Genomic DNA, 19829 nt, shown 5'->3' with positions numbered 1-19829 from the left:
ACAGTGGAATTAAGATGGCCACCTGAGTAATAAATATTTGAGGTTTACATATTTGTTGGTTTCGCTCGTTCTTTATCATCAAAAGCACATAAAAAACACGGGACCTCATGTTTTTAACCCTAGACAACCAGATTTAGAGCCAGCATCAGCATCGAAACACAGCAGCGATCCAGCAAGCAGCAGCGATTACTACAACGCATTTTAATGGCGCCAACCAAACATCAAGTGCTAACAAGCTCCGTAAACGGGAGTGAAATAGTGCGATTACAGCAAATTAGCTATATCATCGACTAGGCGACCATTACAAGGTGAAGGATGGTTTCCGGGATAACAGGTTGGTTAAGGATTCCAGGCGTTCGAGAAAGTGGTTGGTGTCTTTGATGAAGGATGGGAGACTGCATGTAATAGGGTGAAAGTGTTGATCTACGTAGGCAGAGATACGTTCTGTGGGGGCTTGGTAACCAGCTACAATGGGGCGGCCGGGATGTTTGGGTTTGTGAATTTTAGGAAGTAGGTAGAAGATAGGGGTGTGGCGTGTCGGTGGGGTCAGGAGGTTGATGGAGTCAGGTGAAAGGTTTTGTAGGGGGCCTAAGGTTCTGAGGATTCCTTGAAGCTCGGCCTGGACATCAAGAATGGGATTGCCTTGGCAAACTTTGTATGTAGTGTTGTCTGAAAGCTGACGCAATCCCTGAGCCACATACTCCCAACGATCAAGTACCACGGTCGTGGAACCCTTGTCAGCTGAAAGAATGACGATGGATCGGTCAGCCTTCAGATCACGGATAGCCTGGGCTTCAGCTGTGGTGATGTTGGGAGTAGGATTAAGGTTTTTCAAGAAAGATTGAGAGGCAAGGCTCAAAGTAAGAAATTACTGGAAGGTTTGGAGGGGGTGATTTTGGGGAAGAGGAGGTGGGTCCCGCTGTGACGGAGGACGGAACTGTTCCAGGCAGGGTTCAATTTGGATAGTGTCGTGGGGAGTTGGATCATTAGGAGTAGGATTAGGATTATTTTTCTTGGTGGCAAAGTGATATTTCCAGCAGAGAATATGAGTGTAGGACAGTAAATCTTTGACGAGGGCTGTTTGGTTGAATCTGTGAGTAGGGCTGAAGGTGAGTCCTTTGGTAGGACAGAGATTTCGGATTGGGAGAGAGGTTTGGAGGAAAGGTTAACTACTGAATTGGGGTGTAGTGGTTCCAGATTGTGTTGACTAGAATTCTGAGGTTTTGGGGGGGAGTGGAGCTGGAAGTGGGAGATTGAGTAGATGGGAGAGACTGGGGCTGTGTGCAATGAGAGGAGGTTGAGGTTTGTTGGAAAGGTTGTGGAGGGTGAGTGAGTTGCCTTTCCGGAGGTGGGAAATCAGGAGATTGGATAGTTTTTTGAGGTGGAGGGTGGCATGCTGTTCTCATTTGCGGTTAGCCTGTAGGAAGATGCTCTGAACAGATGGTGTGGATGTGGGAGAGGAAAGATTGAGGACTTTGATTAGGGATAGGAGTTGACGGGTGAGTTGATTGGCTGAGTTGATGTGTAGGTGAAGGATTAGGCGGGTGAGGGCTATGGATTGTTCGGTTTGGAACTGGTATAGGGACTGATGGAAAGAAGGGTTACAGCCAGAGATGGGAACTTTAAGTGTGAGGCCTTTGGGGGTAATGCCAAATGTCAGACAAGCCTGAGTAAAAAAAATATGGAAGTGTAATATGGCTACGGCGAAGGCATGTTTGTGGAGGGAATGTAAATAAAACTTAATGGGGTGTCGTTGCGCGGATGTTGTGAGGGTGACATGGCATTAGAAAGTGGAAAGTGTAACATGAGGCTAAAGTGAAAATAAAAATATATGGGGAGAGATAAAGGGGAACTAGAAAGCAACTGGAGTTCTGGTGTACTCTACAACAGAGTGAGTGCTGATTTGAAATTTCCTGGCGGATTAAAACTGTATTCCAAAGCGAGTCTCAAAACTGGGACCTTTGCCTTTTTTTGGCAAGTGCTTTACTGACTGAGCCATCCCATCACAGCACACGACCCACCCTCAAAGATTTATTCCCACCAGTACCTCATGTCCTACCTTCTGAATATATATCCTTTCTTCCCGGGCTGCTAGGTGTGAAGCAAAACTAGTGTGCAGGTTGAGGGGTAAGAGATGAGGTACATGTTCGGGTAGCTCTGTGGTAGTGCACTTGCCCATGAAAGGTGGAGGTCTAAGGTTCGAGTCTCAGTCAAGCACATTGTTTTCATCCACATGGAAGTTTCAATCAACATTTCTTTTCTTTTTTCTTTTTTTTTTTTTAAATTGTGTAATTTATAGGGAGTTTTTGATTTCAGCTTGCACAAACATTTGACCAATAAGTAAGATAATTTGAGACTTGTGACTGTAAATCTGAACATGAATTATAATGGCTGCTGTTCCCCCAGCGTGAATCACAGCATACACTTTTTGTTTTAATTACTACACTTACAACTCTAATTCATGATCAGAGAAGAAGAGCCACATAATTAGCTTGCACTCTAATCAATGTTTTCCACAAACCTCCAACATACTGCCAAAATAGATAACTAAAACAATCAAGCTTAAAAATGCAATTAAAGCATACCACATAACCTTCCATTAGTTGTAGTGTTCTCTGCAATGAGATTGAATGTGGTGTACCAAATTGATCACATCACTTATTCATTAGCTTTCTTTTAATTAAATTTTACTGACTGAATACCTCAAATGGCAAAGATCTTTGCAGAATGGCAAAGATGATGTAAGAACACAACAACAGAAATATTAATCATTCCACTGTCTCATAATCTCTGTTGGACTGGACAAACAAATGAGAAATTTTACTGCAGTGACAGCAAAAAATTTCAGTGTGCATAAAACAGTTTGTATTTTGACGTGTTTTGCAATAACACTTGCCGAGTTTTTTCTTTACTCTGCAGGTTTCAAAATTTTTTTCATATTGACCCCAGTTTCATTTTCTTCATTTCTGCAATTGTAATGCTTCTCCTTAACATGTTGGCCTACAATGTGTTAGCCTCTGCTGAAGATACATGTTAATTCCTGAGATCTCCAAACTACTTCTAAGCTAATGAGTCAAACCTAAACCAAGAGATAGTTGTTTCAGAAATGCTTTTTCTCCCGACACAATTTTCATTTTTGTCAAAAAATATTACATGTGCACTGATGCCACTTCATATTGGCCACTGTAAAAAATATAATTGCAGACAACAGCACACACATTTCCTGCAACACTGTATGGAGCAGTCAACTTGTCTATAGTGTCAACTCCACATTTCGTACCATCATAAAACCTTATAATGGATGGCTTCTGTTTATTTACAGTGTTGTTTATCTGCAGTGTCAGTATCCATTAACAGGCTGTATATGCGGACAAGGAAAAAACATTCCCGGATTTATCGGTTAAAAATATACTGTCTCCTGGGTGAAAACACGCTTTTTCCGTGTTATGTGACAGTATATTTTCCCTTATCAATCAATCCTATTTTCTCTTATCAATCCTTCAAATGGTTGTGGTTTTATACACGGGCATAGAATTTCCCGGCACTTTAGAAAATGAAACTCAGGGAAAAAGACACGTTTTGGAAATGTCTTTGATGTGCAGCAACATGTATGCTGTGTATTTTTGTATTACTAAAGTATAAATTGGAATTCCACTGAACACCGCATGTTACTTTCCGAATCATTGAAACCAAGATTGCGATGTGCTTTTGTAGGCCAGTCATAGCTCATGTCACGTGATCTCGCCAGCCGATGACAGCGGATATTCGAGCATAGGACACGTGATGTAGTAAGCCAACAGGAACATCGCTGTTAAGTAGCTCGAACACACAAACAGGGAAAGTTAAAAGTTTAAATTAATATACATAGTGTTGCTATAAGAAAAGCAAAGCTTTCACATATAATATTGTGTCTCTAAGGTTAATAAGCTGCAAGAGAAGCTAAGCTTCCGCATATAATGTTGATCTTTTTCGCACATGTTACACTTTAAGATGTATCACACAAATGTGCCAGTATAATTTTTAATAATGACATAAATGTCTGATCTTCAGGGTTCGAAATTCTTCTAAATGGTTCGTCATCAAACAGTTGATTTTTAAATGAGAGTCAAACGCTCTGTGATTTAATAAGTTCATGGTACATTCTTGCACATAGTTCAAGTTACGTAAAAGTATATTTACTTTGAAAGTAACACTTTTCAAACCACTATTCGCAATATTTTCCCAAGACCTGTTAGAAATAGGTTTGTTTCAGCAGTTGCCAGAGAGCACAGGTAACAGGCGACACCACGCTTGCGCAGCTATTATGATGCAGGAAGCCCATATATATGTACATGTAAAACATTGAAAGATCATAGATTATGTCATAAAAGAAACATGCCATCAGTCGATACTCCAAGAGCATCGGAATTCCATGAACCATATTAAAATGAGCACATTTAAAGTGCGTACTTAAAGTGCACATTTGAATGTCCAGATTCCCAATGAAGTAGACCTCGACCTGATATTAAGCTTTTCAGTGTGGTTTTTGGAATGTAAATTTTCTTGGAGCACCAGTACTGTATTATATCATGTTTGGTTCTTTATTATGGCATAATGCCGTATGTGCTAAAAAATGAAAACGTGTACTTGAAATGCAGCAAACAGTTGAAACTAGCCAGTACTGTGGAATGAAACATTTCGTTTCAAATACATTGACTGTCTCTGCAGAAAAGGTTTATAAAAGTCAAATTTCTTTAGCAAACAGACAAAAATAACTTCATTGTTCCGCAAGGCGATTAATGCTTGACTGCCAGAAAGGTGGAAATAAAATAAAATCTGAAACTAATGACATATTTTAGCCTTCCGTAATTATGCCAATGTATTTTAATTCACTTGATAGCTCCCGGTCACAGATATCCGTTTTGTTTTCATTTGACGCGAGAGTAAACCAGCAAAATCATAAGTGTAAACACGGGTCATGTGGAGACTACCCACTATAATTCAGACTGCTCTGTACATCAGCCCCAGATCTACAATATTTGGGAAGCGGGCCAATACTAAAAAATATCGAATTTTCAAAAACATGTTTATCTTGTAGCGCACATCTTTCTGAAAAGTCTGAAACATAAAACATATGTGTTTGAGGAAATATAAGACATATTATTTGGTCTTAAGTATGCCAAAGTGCAGTGCCACACCTCTTCATAGAGCATTCTTCTACTGCACATCACTGTATTTCGCTCTGTGGAATTGAAACATGTATATTTTGTAATGGATGCCAACAAATTATATTCAGGACAGTGGAAATTTAAATGTCCTATGGTGCCTCTCCTGCTCCCAGTTGGCCGGTTTGACAGCCTGACACTGCTCCCCCCCCTCCCCCCCCAAAAAACAACCCTCGCAATTAATAGCGGATGGGATTATTTGTAATCGGGAGAACAAGAACTCTTCAGAAAATCTTAACTCTTTATTGCCTATTAGCTAATAACTTACAGTTTAGTGTGACATAAAATTAAATATAGGATACATAAAACCAATAACACAAGAGATAAGCAAGAAATTACATATTTCTTCAATCCTTAGCTCCTAGAATTTTTTTCTTTCTAATCTTACTACAGCTTTACATGGCATGCTTTCCTTTCTGCAAAAGAAATTATTACCTCATCAAAGTTCATCAAACGTTTTGCTACATGAAAAATCGAAATGTCGTTATTTAATACTGAAAAAGCTGTTAACACAAATAATACCCATGACTGGTGTGGTTCCTCGATCTGATTACGTCTATTTTGTAACTGTCTGCTAGATAAAACAAAATAGGCCTTTCTAATATGGCAGCAATTCTGTAATACACACCAAATAAACGAGACTGTTTTGGCACAAACGGCCATTTTTATAACATGACAGAATATAATTCACGAAGTACCAATATCAATTGCCTATTACGGCTATTACAAGCAAAAAATCTGTACGTTAGGAAATAGTTTCACATTTCATTCATACACACCAATTTCTCAAGCATGTGATCAAAAAGTAGTACTCCGAAATTTTTATATAAATTTGGAATTATCTTATTCTTCCATAATTTGTATTATGTCCCCGTTTTTTCTTCTTCCTAGTTCTAACAAACAATCTTGTCATCACCAATTCTATAGCTATTCCTGCCATTGTCAAAATTTGTTCGCCGATTAACTTCACTAACCCTGTCGGAATCACAGGTTTAGTTATACCGCGATTATTTTCCACTTAGGTGTTGTTATGTGTTCGTACAACACGTTTTTCGCGTTACTTCCAGATAGAACTCAAGCGGCTGCTAGCCGGGGACTGTACTACTAGTCCTTACTAGTGTAGCAATCTGGCCGAAAATTTTCTGTCAAAATTTCATTTTCTTGGATACACCGAGAAGATAATACGTAATCTCTCTCACCTGTTATTCCTGTCAGTCGTTTATTTCCATTCTGGTAGTCTGAAACTACGGATTTCACTAGTAATTATAACACTTATCATTTGTAAATGCAGTCAACCACATAATCAGACAGTGATTGGCATTCATCTGTTCAGCTTTACTCTGCTCAGCTCGTATAGCCCCATCCCTTTTGTCTGTGGAAAGTTTATTTCTAGATGCGACGAGGCTTCTCCTGACAGAGACGTCACGTACACTATGCATGCATTCAAAAATCAAGTTATGATTCATTCAGAAATCAACTTAAAATGTGTTAAAAGGTGTTCAACAACTAACAGGGAAGCGTTTCAAAATCATATGAATAATCGATAGACCAACATGCACTGGATGGTAGGCGCTTTATGAAATAAGTTTTTTTCCTCAAGAATATGAATTTGACACCCCCTTTTCCCGGTAGCATCTAGCTGCTTGCTGAGACTGCTTACACAGCCAACAGCCACATTCCTGTAGCCAGAAGCGGGAGACTCTACTACTAAAATGCTACTCAACTGCGCTTGTGCATGAGCCTGCTCGTAACTGCTAAAATGAATTTAATGTAAACAGTTGTGACTTCACTCTCATCGGAGGCAATTTGTTGTTATGAAGTATTGCATAGTCTTCCTAAAGCCTTTGACACATTTTGCAGTTCAAAGACACTTGCATGAGCAATGTGTGTCATTGTTGTATATGGCGAATTTCATTTGCAATTTAAGCTATTTTAATTTTTTTTCTCTTGTTTATGTTTTATTGTTGAAGTATTATTCTGCAGTAGCGGGTTACAGTAATATCCTTGATAGAGTATCAGTTCTTACCAGTCAAAATTACAAAAATTTAACTGAAAATTAAAACAATGAAAAATTCCCAGAATTCTAAAAAAATCTCGGGTTTTTCCCGGTTTTCTCCTGGATGAAAAAATTCCCGGGTTTTTCCCGGATCGTATACACCCCGATTAAATTACTCTCATACAAGCTAGATGGCAGGTTCACATACTTCCCCTTCTTTAGAAACATACAAAACTAGAGTACGGCATTTCTCGAACCCATGAAGTGAATTGTGGACAGCCTTTCCTATACTGGCAGTAAGCTCCACAGGAATTGCACGTCTGTTTTTCTCCATAGCCCTGACAAAAGAAAGATTTTTCCTTCCAAACTGTTCTACCAGGAAAATACTGATAAACCAATTGTCTGCCATCACATTTTGACCTGACTGATAAATAGGTTAACAGAGCCGCAGAACATCATTTGAGTGTTTGTTGCTTACATTTTACGATCCCTGGTTGCAACCTAGCACTCAGATAATGTGCCCTTGAGATATCCGTATAACAATGGCAGCTGAAGGGGCATGGAAATCTCCACTTTCCTGCATGAGTGTCATTTATTGCTTACTGTACTCTCTGATGGGTATAGTCTGAACTATTTGCTAGCAAAGTGTGGAGTAGGAAGAGTATAGATATTAGTGTCAGTATATTTGACCACTTGTACGATCATGATAGTTGTGAAATCTGCAGCTATATGAAGGTGATCTTATGTGCCAGGAGTCAACGCACACGACGGTGCACCACTGGCAAGGTGTCTTGTGTGATAACGATATGTTTCATGATTTATTTGCAGATTCATTATTGGAAGTATCGAGCAATACAAGAGAATGATAACAGTGATAATACTAGTGATCGTGGCTGTGAGCTTGGGCTCTGTATGTCAACTAAACACTGGAAACAGCCGCACATGTTAGTGAGTGACGGTGATGCTAGTAGTGACAATGAGGTAAGTGTTCTTTTACATGGAATGGATACAAGCAATGGCTATACTAAGGACAATCCAGTCACACGTTTGGAAGCTTTTGTAGACCAGCCAGGCCTTACACTTGTTCCCCATGATCCATGTACTATTTCAGAGATTGTAACTAGCTTTTTTGGTAACAAATTATTTGATATTTTCGTAAAATAATATAATCTATAGAATTTACGTAAGTATAAAACATCACCCATGACACTAAAGTCGATAGACATTTCGGTTGTTGAAATGAAATGATTTTTAGTGATCATACTCATAAAGGGAAAATTTAGAAAGAAAAGTTATCAGGAATACTGGAGCACAGAGCCTTCAACCAAAACTCCTGTTGTGAGACAGCTGGTAAGCCACAACTGATGGGAACAGATATGAAATGCACGGCTCTGTACGGTTCGCCCAGTTCTCCAACATTTTGTGGACCGTTTTCAGACCGTATGTATGAACCCACCTATGAGATATCACTTGATGATACACTGGAGAGGTCGTCAAAGGTTTAGGACGTATAATCATGGAAAGCTGGTGAAATATGGCCTACTTGTGCAAATGTCATGTGAAGCCACAATAAGTTACATATATAATGTGGAAATATATAGTGCGGAAGAGATAGACTGGACAAAATCATTTTTTTCTGTACTGTCACCACACTTAAGACATCTGGCATCATGTCAGTCATGACAACTACCATAACAGTGTGATAACTGTAGGTACCGTATTTACTCTAATCTAAGCCGCACTTTTTTTTTCTGTTTTTGTAATCCAGAAAACCGCCTGCGGCTTAGAATCGAGTGTAAAGTAAGCAGAAGTTCTATAAAATGTTGGTAGGTGCCGCCACAACTAACTTCTGGCGTCGAATATATGTAGCGCTACACAGGCATGATTTGTAGGCACAAAGATAAATACTGGCGCCAAAACCTCTGCGTCAGTAAATAAATTTTAAAAAAAGGTGGAAGACAAGATTTTTTCTCCGCCCCGAGTTTCGACCACTGCATTTTCATACATTATCCAACGAAGTAAATATAAATTCCGTATTGTTCATCTTTGAATGTAGCAGCCTTTCAATGTACTACGAAAATCCGACTGGCAGGACTGTTTGGGATGTTTGTCAATATGGCCAACTGTATGTTCTGAATTTTTTCCTACCTGTGACAAGAGATGGTTCCTTATAGGAACTTTTATGAATTGTGAATCACATGCAGTATTCTCTTCAGCATAAGAATAATACGAATATAAACATTTTGCCATGTATTCTTTCGTGTTTGCTGCTATCTCATTTAAATCCTGTCTGCCTAATAAACTACGAAGCTAGAGTGAGACAACAGCAAAAGCGGAAGAATATACATATCATGTCATGTTTATATTCGTATTATTCTTATGCCGAATAGTGATACAGTCGGAAATGAAGCACGACAATTGACTAGATTTTTAAATCTAAGATGACTCTAATTTCTGTGCAGAATGTAATGTACTAAAGAGGCGTCTGCAAAGATTTTCAAACAGAGAAAATTTTTCACTAAACTCTCGTTCAGAACATCTTCTATCATACGAAGTTTATTATTTGGTTCTTGTTGATCATTATCAAAGAAAGCAGCAGTGTAAGTAACAACAAATAGCAGTCTCTTGCCATTGTTTTGCTAATGAGACAATTCGTCTTTTTTTTTTTTTTTTTTTTTTTTTATTGAAAGCGGCGGTAGCGCACAGAAAAGCAAGACATGTCGCGAGCGGCAAGAGGTCGTAAACACTCATTATCAGAATGCGACAAACAATGCGTGACACAGTACAATAATGGGTTGGGTTGTTTTGGGGAAGGAGACCAGACAGTGAGGTCATCTGTCTCATCGGATTAGGGAAAGATGGGGAAGGAAGTCGGCCGTGCCCTTTGAAAGGAACCATCCCGGCATTTGCCTGGAGCGATTTAGTGAAATCACGGAAAACCTAAATCAGGATGGCCAGACGCGGGATTGAACCGCCGTCCTCCCGAATGCGAGTCCAGTGTCTAACCACTGCGCCACCTCACTCGACAGTACAATAATGCATTTTCAGCTTAGAGTGACTAAAACACCTATAACAAAGAGAACGGCACTTATCAGATCAAAGAAAAATAAGCAATCAATTCAAACCAGACTAAGCACGTGAAAAAGGAAGGGTACCCGTATAAATACGGATGGAGCACCTGACACACAGCAATGGCTACCTGGTAAAGCTTAATTGCTAAGCTTACAACTCGAACCAAACTACTGTAGCTGTATTGTCATTCATTCGACCTAAATTGTTTCTCATATTACAATGGACCAACTTTGTTTCGATTTGGAGGTGCAGCCTAAAACTTTTCTCTCGCATTGAATTTAGAGTCTCAAATTTCAGGTGCGGCTTAGATTCAGGAAAATTTTTTTTCCTTGATTTCTAGTCTCATTTTGCAGGTGCCGCTTAGATTCGAGTAAATACGGTAACCTGCTTGCTTGGAAGACTAGGGTCTGTGGGACAATAAGGGCTAACAGTGGACTTCCACCTGAGATATCAACTGTTGTACACAATCTCAGGAAAGGAGGTGTGATTTTACAACGTTGGTAGGACAAGTGGGTGGTGCAAATGGTCAGAACTGTAGAGCGAGCTATTATGAAGAATTCAAATAGCAAGAGAGGTGTTGTGAGTAAGCCCGTGTCCTTCAGTACAATAAATACATTTAGGGCGCAGACAGAGCAGACCAGTATTTGTTGTACAACTCAATCCAGAGAAAGACTGTAAAAAAACAGAGCAAGAATGGAATCCTCTACTTGATAACCTGTGCCCTATTCAATGCCTTCATAGTGTGTAGAACACAAGGGTCCTGAAAAGAAGATGAAGTACAAGTCACTTACATTGGAGGCAGCCAAATACTGAGTATCGATTTAGAAGCCAGAAGTGAATGACTGAGGAGATGATGGAGCACAACATGAAGGCCCCAGGAAAACTTCCACACCTCTTAACACTTAAACAGGACTGTCCTCAAAAGACTGTCAGGGGATATGAGGAAACACAAACTGGAGGAAATTGTTGAATTGTCGGATCAAGGACCAAGAAACACTCTTCCAAGGGACCTCTTCACAAGGGAGTGTGCTTTGGGAAGTACCAAACATTTAAGAACTACTAGAACATCTGATGCATAGGAATTCTAAGTTTGAACGTAATACGAGTGTCATTCACAAAGCGAGTTCCATTTCTATTCCTATCCATGGCAGTTACTCTGACTCAAGAAGAAGACATGTACGCCATTTTTAGAACGCTGCTGCCGACGTGTGCTTTGTAGTGCTTCTTTACATAATGTCAGCCATAATTGAAAATGCCACTGCTTGTGAAATCTGATCTGTGATTCATTTTCTAAATGCAAAGAAAGGAAATTCATCGGCAAATCTGCGAAGTTTACAGACAAAATGCTACGAGTGATTCAATGGTTAGAAGATGCATCAAACTGTTCAATGAAAGACGTGACTAAGTGCACGATGAAGAACGAAGCCGACGCCCGTCTGTGGTTCCTGATGAACTGGTTCACACAACTGAAGAGAAGATTAAGCACAACCATAAATTTACACTTAGTGCCCCTACTATGGAAGTCCCACAAATCTCACGATCACTAATTCATGAAATTGTTACTGAAAAACAGAAATTAAGAAAACTTTGCTCATGGTGGGTTCCCCAAAATTCTTACTGAATAACACAAAAAACAATGGATGGGTAGTGCACTTCAGTTTTTCACATGCTACAATCAAGAAGGTGATGGTTTTCTTTCTCGGATAGTCACGGGGGATGAAACTTGGGTATCGTGCAACACCTCTGAAACAAAACTGCAATCAATGGAATGGAGGCACATTTCATCCCCAACAAAGGTTAAGCCTAAGCAAATCTTGACACCTTGAAAAGTCATGTGCACTATTTTTTGGGACAGAAAAGGCATTTTGCTGATCGATTTCTTAGCACGAGGCCAAACAATTAATGCACATGGTTACTGCGAGACCATTAAGAAATTGCGCCACACAATACAGAACAAGCGCCGAGGATTACTGTCAAAAGACTTTTTTTTTTTTTCCACGATAACGCCCGACCTCACAAGGCGAATGTGACCAAGCAACTCCTACAAGAATTTCACTGCGACGCATCTGATCATCCTCCGTACAGCCTGGACCTTGCTCCTATCGACTTTCATCTCTTCTTACACCTAAAATATGTCCTTGGTGCTCAACACTTCAATGATGATGCCAAGCTGAAAGAACACGTTACCACATGGTTGAATGCACAGGCAGCAACCTTCTATGCAGAAGGCATACAAAAACTTGTGCCACGCTATGACAAGTGCCTACAAAATTTCGGAAGCTATGTAAAAAAGTAGTTTAACAGTTGTAGATTTTTGTACAATAAATATTTTTTCTGTATCTGTACACGTTTGTTTTATGTAACCAAATGGAACTTACTTTGTGGATGACCCTCAAATGATCAACAGAATAGAATAGTAATTACACTCTAAAATCATCCAGTCCACAGAGGGGTTGACTAAGACATCTGGCTGGTGGATTATGATGATTACATGTACATGAAGTTTACAATTACAGTTTATAAAAGGTGGTCTTTTCTGCATGCATTAAAAACTATTGTTTCATACTTTGAAGAAGTGTCTTTTGTTCAAACACTAATAGTGTAAAATAAAAAGACGCAAAGTTGATGAGATGTAAACTGGTTTATGAGCAGATGCAAAGACACAACAGCTAGCTGCAAAAATATTGTTGCGTATAGACAACCGACAGTAGCAAAAGGAGATTAGAGTGCCTGCAAGGCAGCTATGTTGTGTGGGCTGCATGCACGTCAGGCAACACACAATACCTGGCCATTGTGGTAAGTCGGAACCAAACTTTCTAGTCCTTAATGTGCTAGAATGTGTTTCCAAACTGAGTAGGTAAAATACCTGGGAATCCACAAGAGCAAATATTGGAATGCCATAGTTATTCAGCTTGCTGGATATATCTTGGAGAAAACAGCATCTTTCACAGAATCCTTCCAGTTTCCCATCCACTATAGCATTTTCTCTGAGAGTATAGAACGTCTGTGAGTGCTGTACAAATGAAGGGAATAATTCTTGAATTGCTGTTATCTTGTGTAATTGGTGATTGTCTAATCTAAGATACTGTAGGATGAATTTGACATGATTTAGACTGATTATGAGGTGAAATTCCTCAATACTGTACTCATCAGTTTCCCACAGATCTTCTAAGTTTTGTCTTTTACTTTTGTTAATACCAGCTAAAAATAAGAGATCAACAAAGGCTTTTGGTTCAGTAACACCCATTGGTTTTACAACTCTCTCAAGCTGAAGTGAAGCTCTGACACTATCAATACACTAATTTGTATACAGAACTATAATAAACAAAATGCCATCAACCATGAGATCATTCCAGAAAGGTATTCTCACTGCTTGCACCACACCACTAGGTCCAGGAAACTTCTGAATAACACTGTGGGTTCTGCAATATTCTCTCTGTGATGGACATTTTTCCGTTTTGTCTCTCTGTTCTTTCCAATATAGTAATGGATATTATTGCCAAGTACTTTCTCATCATTTTAACTGTTGTCTTCCTTGGTTTCTGAATCTTCCTGCCAAGCTTCAACTTCATCACCACAACCTGTGATCACTTCATCTTCAAACTCGATTTGAGATTCATTATTGTTCTCTTCAATCATCGTCTTTTGGAATCATTCACCATTGGATTGAGAATAGTATGTGTGTTTCTGTAGCCAGTTATGATCAAGTACATCCCACATAAAATTATAAAACACTCTAAAATAATGCATGCAGACACAGTCTATCAATTTGATACTTGATATTCTGAAAAGTGTAACAAACAATTAAATGATTTTTTTTTAATATATATCAGCGCTTAGCACTACTTAAGCTGTGTATGTTGGAAACCAAATATTGTTGAAATGCAACAGGAACAGGTGCAGTGTACCAAACTGAGCAATCAGCATATATACAGTAAGAGAAGGGAATCTACTAGTAAGAAGACCTCATTGCAGTCAACTGTTAACAAATGGCTGACAGAAAATTATGATGTGTATGACCACCAACACACGATGGAAGGTTAAGCAATACTTATTATATAGTCAAGGATTACCTAAATCACATAAAGCAGGGACTGATTAAAAAGAAACAAAAATAAAAAGTTTAGTTTAATAAAAATACCATGCATCTATCACTCAATACCATATTTTAAGATTATATGTTATATCCAATATCTATGATGGAAAATGATAATCTCCTTTCTTGCTGAGTCCAACATCTCCATCGTGAAGGGATTCCAACTTGGTTTTTCAGGCAGATAAATGAGGATGCCCAGAGAATGTAGTGGCTGGCCAGGGGATCATTAGGGTCCTGATATCAGCTGAAGGGATTTGTATGCAGCGAGTAATGATGAGAAGGGAATAATTGTGTTATACCACTTTTGCAATAAACTGGACACTCAAGTAATTATTCACCAGGATCTCTGTCAAATTTTAAGATAAGTGAATGGTAGAAGATACACACCTATATCTTTTGCATCCATCTCACGTAATTTTTCCACAGTTAATCTCTTCTCTTCAATTTTGTGGATAATGTCAGACCCCAGCATACGAAACTGTCTCATGGGAGTCTCCATGCTCCATTGTTGTTGCTCAAACATCTGAGCAAGGATCAGGAAACGTGTGGCCATAACAGCATTGTTTTTGCGCAGCTGAATTTCAAACAGGGCACGCAAAATCCGGACAGCATTCTGCAAAAATAAGAACAGTTATACTGAGAATTAACTGAGAGACATATGATAAAAGCTGAAGCCTTACATAAAATTATGCTACTGCCACATAAGCTCAGGTAGTCATACTAACCACACAGCATATGTTGGGACAACTTCACTGAAAAATAATGCTGAAAAAAAAAAAAAAAAAAAGGTTACCAACACACATGTTCAACATTGGGTCTTTAGAGCTGTTTCCTCTCTATTAGGTAGTATACACTCCTTTCTTTGTAAGTTTTTATCTTACGGGTTCCAAAAGTTTTTAACAACACTATTTATTTTTTAATATAATGCCTTCACAACTAGTTTTACTATCAAGTAATGGTAATTTTGGAATGCATTTGTACACTATTTCTGAACAGAAGAAAAAAGAAACTTAAATTTAATAATGATCACACAGTTTAGCTTTACTTCTAAAATGAGGCAGTGAAACACTAATTAAAGGATATAGTATCTGAAATTTCTGTAACAAAATCAGCATTAATTTACATGATCCCTTCAGTACTTGGATCACCATACTGAAAGGGCAAGATATAAAAATACATAATGATGTGCATAATTTATCAAGCACACCTGGACCAAACTGCAGTTATATGAGTCTAAGGACATGAAAAAGATGATTGTAGCCTGTTCTCAGTGTTATTCCATTTGTACATTAAGCAAGCTCTGGAGGAAACCAAGGAGAAATTAGAAAAGGGAATTAAACTTCTGAAAGAAGAAACAAAAACTTTGTGATTTTCTGATAACATTGTAATTATGTTGGAGACAGCAAAGGACTTGGAAGATCAGTTGATTGGAATGGGTAGTGTCATGAAAAGAGATTATAAGATGAACATCATTAAAAATAAAACAAGGGTAATAGAATGTAGTCGAAAGCTATCAGAAAGTGCTAAGGCAATTAGATTAGGAAACAAGACACTAAAAGAAATAGATGAGTTTAGTTATTTGGGTGTCAAAATAACTAATTGTGGCTGATGTAGAGAGGATGCAAATTGCAGACTGGCAATAGCAAGAAAAGCATTTATGAAAAAGTGGTGTTTGTTGACATGTAATATAAATTTAAGTGTTAGGGAGTCTTTTTTGAAGTGCAGTGCTACAAAAGAATGCTAAATATTACATGGCTAGAGTGAATAACTAATGACGAGGTACAGAATCGAACTGGGGAAAAAAGAAATTTATGGCACAACTTAACTAAAACATATGATTGATTGATGGGAAATCCTAAGACATCAATGAATCATTAAACTGGTAACAAAGGGAAGTGTGGCCAAGTCAAAATTGTAGAGCAAGACCAAATCATGAATACAGCAAGTAGGTTCCCTTGGATGAGACTGCAGTAGTTATTAAAAATGAAGAGGTTTGCACTGGGCAGAGTAGCAAGGAGAGCTACATCAAGACAGGTTTTGGACATAAAACAACAACAAGAGAATATAAAATTTTGCCTCAGAAAGCTTGACTATGCCTAATTCCTTGTGTATAGTTACAGTCACTGGTGAAGAATATTTTCCCATAATTTTTACTCTGTCAATCTAACTAGCATCCTCAGATCTTAAGTTTCATTTCTCTGAATCCCCATGTTTGGCTGGAAAGTAGCTTTGTTAATATTCATAATTAAAATAAAAGCAATAAATAGAGAGAATTTATTACAAAACAAATATCTGTCAGTCATTGATTTCACCACTGAATAACCCACACACAGTAATCATCCCTGTGCAGGACTACAAAATCACATGTAGATTAAAATGTACAGTTTAATAGTCAATATATGAGAGCCATGAGAACAGTGTAGACTTGATATGTTGTGTCACCTTTTCAAGTGAGAAAGCCAAATCTTTGTAAAGACAGAAATGTAGGCCCTCAGAGAATGAAGCTTAGTACCATATTAGTCTTGGGGCCTGCACTAAACAAAAATTACACAATTTTACTACAAAAAGGAGCTCCAAAGCAGCTGACGCAAAGGTACATTGTATTCTGACAGTGGAAGAGTGATTATCGAACACTGATGGAGAAATAAACCCTTGCAGATGAGGATATGCTCCAGCAGGGTGTATACATGGACAAGGAAAAAAAATTCCCGGATTTTTCCCAGATTTCTCGGCAGAAAATATACTTCCTCCCGGGCGAAAATACATTTTTCCCTATGTTATGTGAGAGTATGCTTATCCTCGGCACCGTAAAATTTATCAGTCTTTTAAATGTTTATGGTTTTATACGCCGACGTAGAATTTCCCGGCACTGTAGAAAACGAAACTCAGGGGGGGAAAAAATACGAACTGGAAAGATCTTTGATGTGTAGCAGCAACATGTATGCTGCATATTTTAGTGTTATGAAGATATAAATTTGAATTCCACCAAACACCGCGTGTTACTTTTCGAGGCATTGAAATCAAGATTGCGCGCTCTTTTGTAAGCCAGTCATAGCTCATGTCATGTGATCTCGCCAGCTGATGACAGCGGGACACGTGATGTAGTCAGCCAATAGCAAGATCACTCTTAAGCAGCGCGAACACACAAATAAGAAAAGTTGATGGTTTAAATTAATATACATAGTGTTGCTACAAGAAAAACAGAGGTTCCGCATATAATCGTAGTCTCGAAGATTAATGAGATGCAAGAGAAGCTAAGCTTCCACATACAATGTTGATCTTTTATGCGCGTGTTGCACTTTAAGATATATCACACAAATGAGCCAGTAAAATATTTAATAACGACGTAAATGTCTGATCTTCTGGGTTCGAAATTCTTCTAGATAGTCGTCCTAAAAGAGTTGATTTTGAATTGAGAGTCAAAGGCTTTTTGATTTAAGAAATTCATCGTACATTCTCGCATATAGTCCATCTTGTGTAAAAGGAAATTTACTTTGAAAGTAACGCTTTTCAAACCACCATCCACGACGTTTTCCCGTGACCTGTTAGAAACTGATTCATTTCAGCTGTTGCCAGAGAGCACCAGATAACAGGCGCCACCGTTCTTGCGCAGCTACGACGACACAGGAAGCCTGTATGTTCGTACGTGTAAAACATTAAAAGATCTTGCACTATGTCACAAAAGAAACAAGACATCAGAGGACACTTCAAATTCATCGGAATTTCGTGAACCGTACTAAAATGCATAACTGGGCTTAAAGTGCACATTCGTTATGTCCAGATTCGGATGTAAATTTTCTTGAGTACCAGCACCTTATTACCTCATGTTTGGTTCTTTATTATGGCATAATGCCAGGCGAGCTAGGAGATGGAAAACGTGCACCTGAAATGCAGCGAACAGTTGACACTAGCCAACAGTGTGAAATTAAACACTTCGTTTCAAACAAATTGACTGCCTCAGCGCAAAAGATTAATAAAAGCCAAATCTCTTTAGCAAAGCGACAAAAATAACCTCATTGTTCTGCAAGGTGAATGCTTGACTGTCAGAAATGTGGAAATAAAACCTGAAAACAATAACATATTTTAGCCTTCCATAATTACACGAATGTATTTTAATTCATTTGATAGCTCCCGGCAACAGAAATCCGTTTTGTTTTCATTTGATGTGAGAGTAATGAATGAAGAGGAAACAGCAAAATCACTAAAAGTAAACACAGGTCACGTGGAGACTATCCACCTCCCCACCACAACTCAGACTGCTCTGTGCATCAGCCCTGGATCTACGATATTTCCGAACCAGGGCAATACTAGATAATGGCGCCCAGCCACACATCTGTAGCCAGAAGCGGGAGAAGGTACTACCCATACGTGATTCAACTGTGCATGCACAAGAGCCCTGTGCAGCTGGTCCCGGCGGAGGTTCGAGTCCTCCCTCGGGCATGGGTGTGTGTGTTTGTCTTAGGATAATTTAGGTTAAGTAGTGTGTAAGCTTAGGGACTGATGACCTTAGCAGTTAAGCCCCATAAGATTTCACACACATTTGAACATTTTTTTTGCACAAGAGCCCGTCCGCAACTGCTGAAACGAATCTAATGTCAACAGCTGTCACATCACTCTCATCGGAGGCAATTTGTCTTATGAATCATTTCATCGTCTTTCTAAAGCCATTGACACACTTTGCTGTTGGCAGATGCTTGTATGAGCACTATGTTTTGTTGTTGTATATGGCGGATTTCCTTTGCAACTTAAGTTTTATTTTCGTTTTTTCTTCCTCCTGTTAATGTTTTGTTGCTGCAGTATTATCCTGCAGATGCAGGATACAGTAATATCCTTTGCTGGAGTATTGGTTCTTAACAGTCAAAATCACAAAAATTTAACTGGAAACTAAAACAATGAAACATTCCCGGAATTCTAAAAAATTCCCTGATTTTTCCCAGTTTTCTCCCGGATGAAAAAATTCCCGGGTTTTTCCTGGATCTCCCGGGTCGTATACACTCTGTCCACATTAGGACACATGGTGTGTAATGGGCAAAACATAGAAGACAGGAACAAATCCCTCATTTAATGGCTACAAGTAATCTGTGTCATAACCATTTTTTAGAGGTAAACTGCTGAAACAAAACACAGAAACAAATTCTGACTTTGTTCTGGAAGTTGTCAAAACATCAGATTAACTATTTACACTAGCCAGAAGCTATTGCAGAAACCAGACAGCCAAAACATGCCACTGAGAAGGTTAAAATTAGCAAAGCAATACTTTCCAGGAAAACAGGTGTGAGAAAGAGAGGAGATGGAACGACTAGGTGGAGTTACTTCACAGCAGTGATTGCCGACCAGTTGAAGGAATTTTCCGACCTCCAAAAGGGAGCCACAGTATGGAGGGGTGTAGCACTAATCTATATGCTTCCACATATATAACTTCCTTACCCAGCTTCCTCTCCAGGTGAGATTTTCTTATCCG

The 19829-nt window shown here is 38.8% G+C and overlaps 1 protein-coding gene across 1 annotated transcript in view; it reads right to left on the bottom strand.

Moving 5' to 3' along the window:
• The window catches only part of LOC124711320 (activating signal cointegrator 1 complex subunit 3), a 253343-nt gene that overhangs the window by 110927 nt on the left and 122587 nt on the right, over positions 1-19829 (bottom strand). The window contains exon 21 of the mRNA XM_047241338.1: positions 14756-14981. Coding sequence (XP_047097294.1) covers positions 14756-14981 — 226 coding nt within the window. The remainder of the gene's footprint in view (positions 1-14755; positions 14982-19829) is intronic.

Source organism: Schistocerca piceifrons, chromosome 8 (genome assembly GCF_021461385.2).
Source record: "Schistocerca piceifrons isolate TAMUIC-IGC-003096 chromosome 8, iqSchPice1.1, whole genome shotgun sequence".
Classification (NCBI taxonomy): domain Eukaryota; kingdom Metazoa; phylum Arthropoda; class Insecta; order Orthoptera; family Acrididae; genus Schistocerca; species Schistocerca piceifrons.
This window is presented reverse-complemented; position numbering and strand designations above follow the sequence as displayed.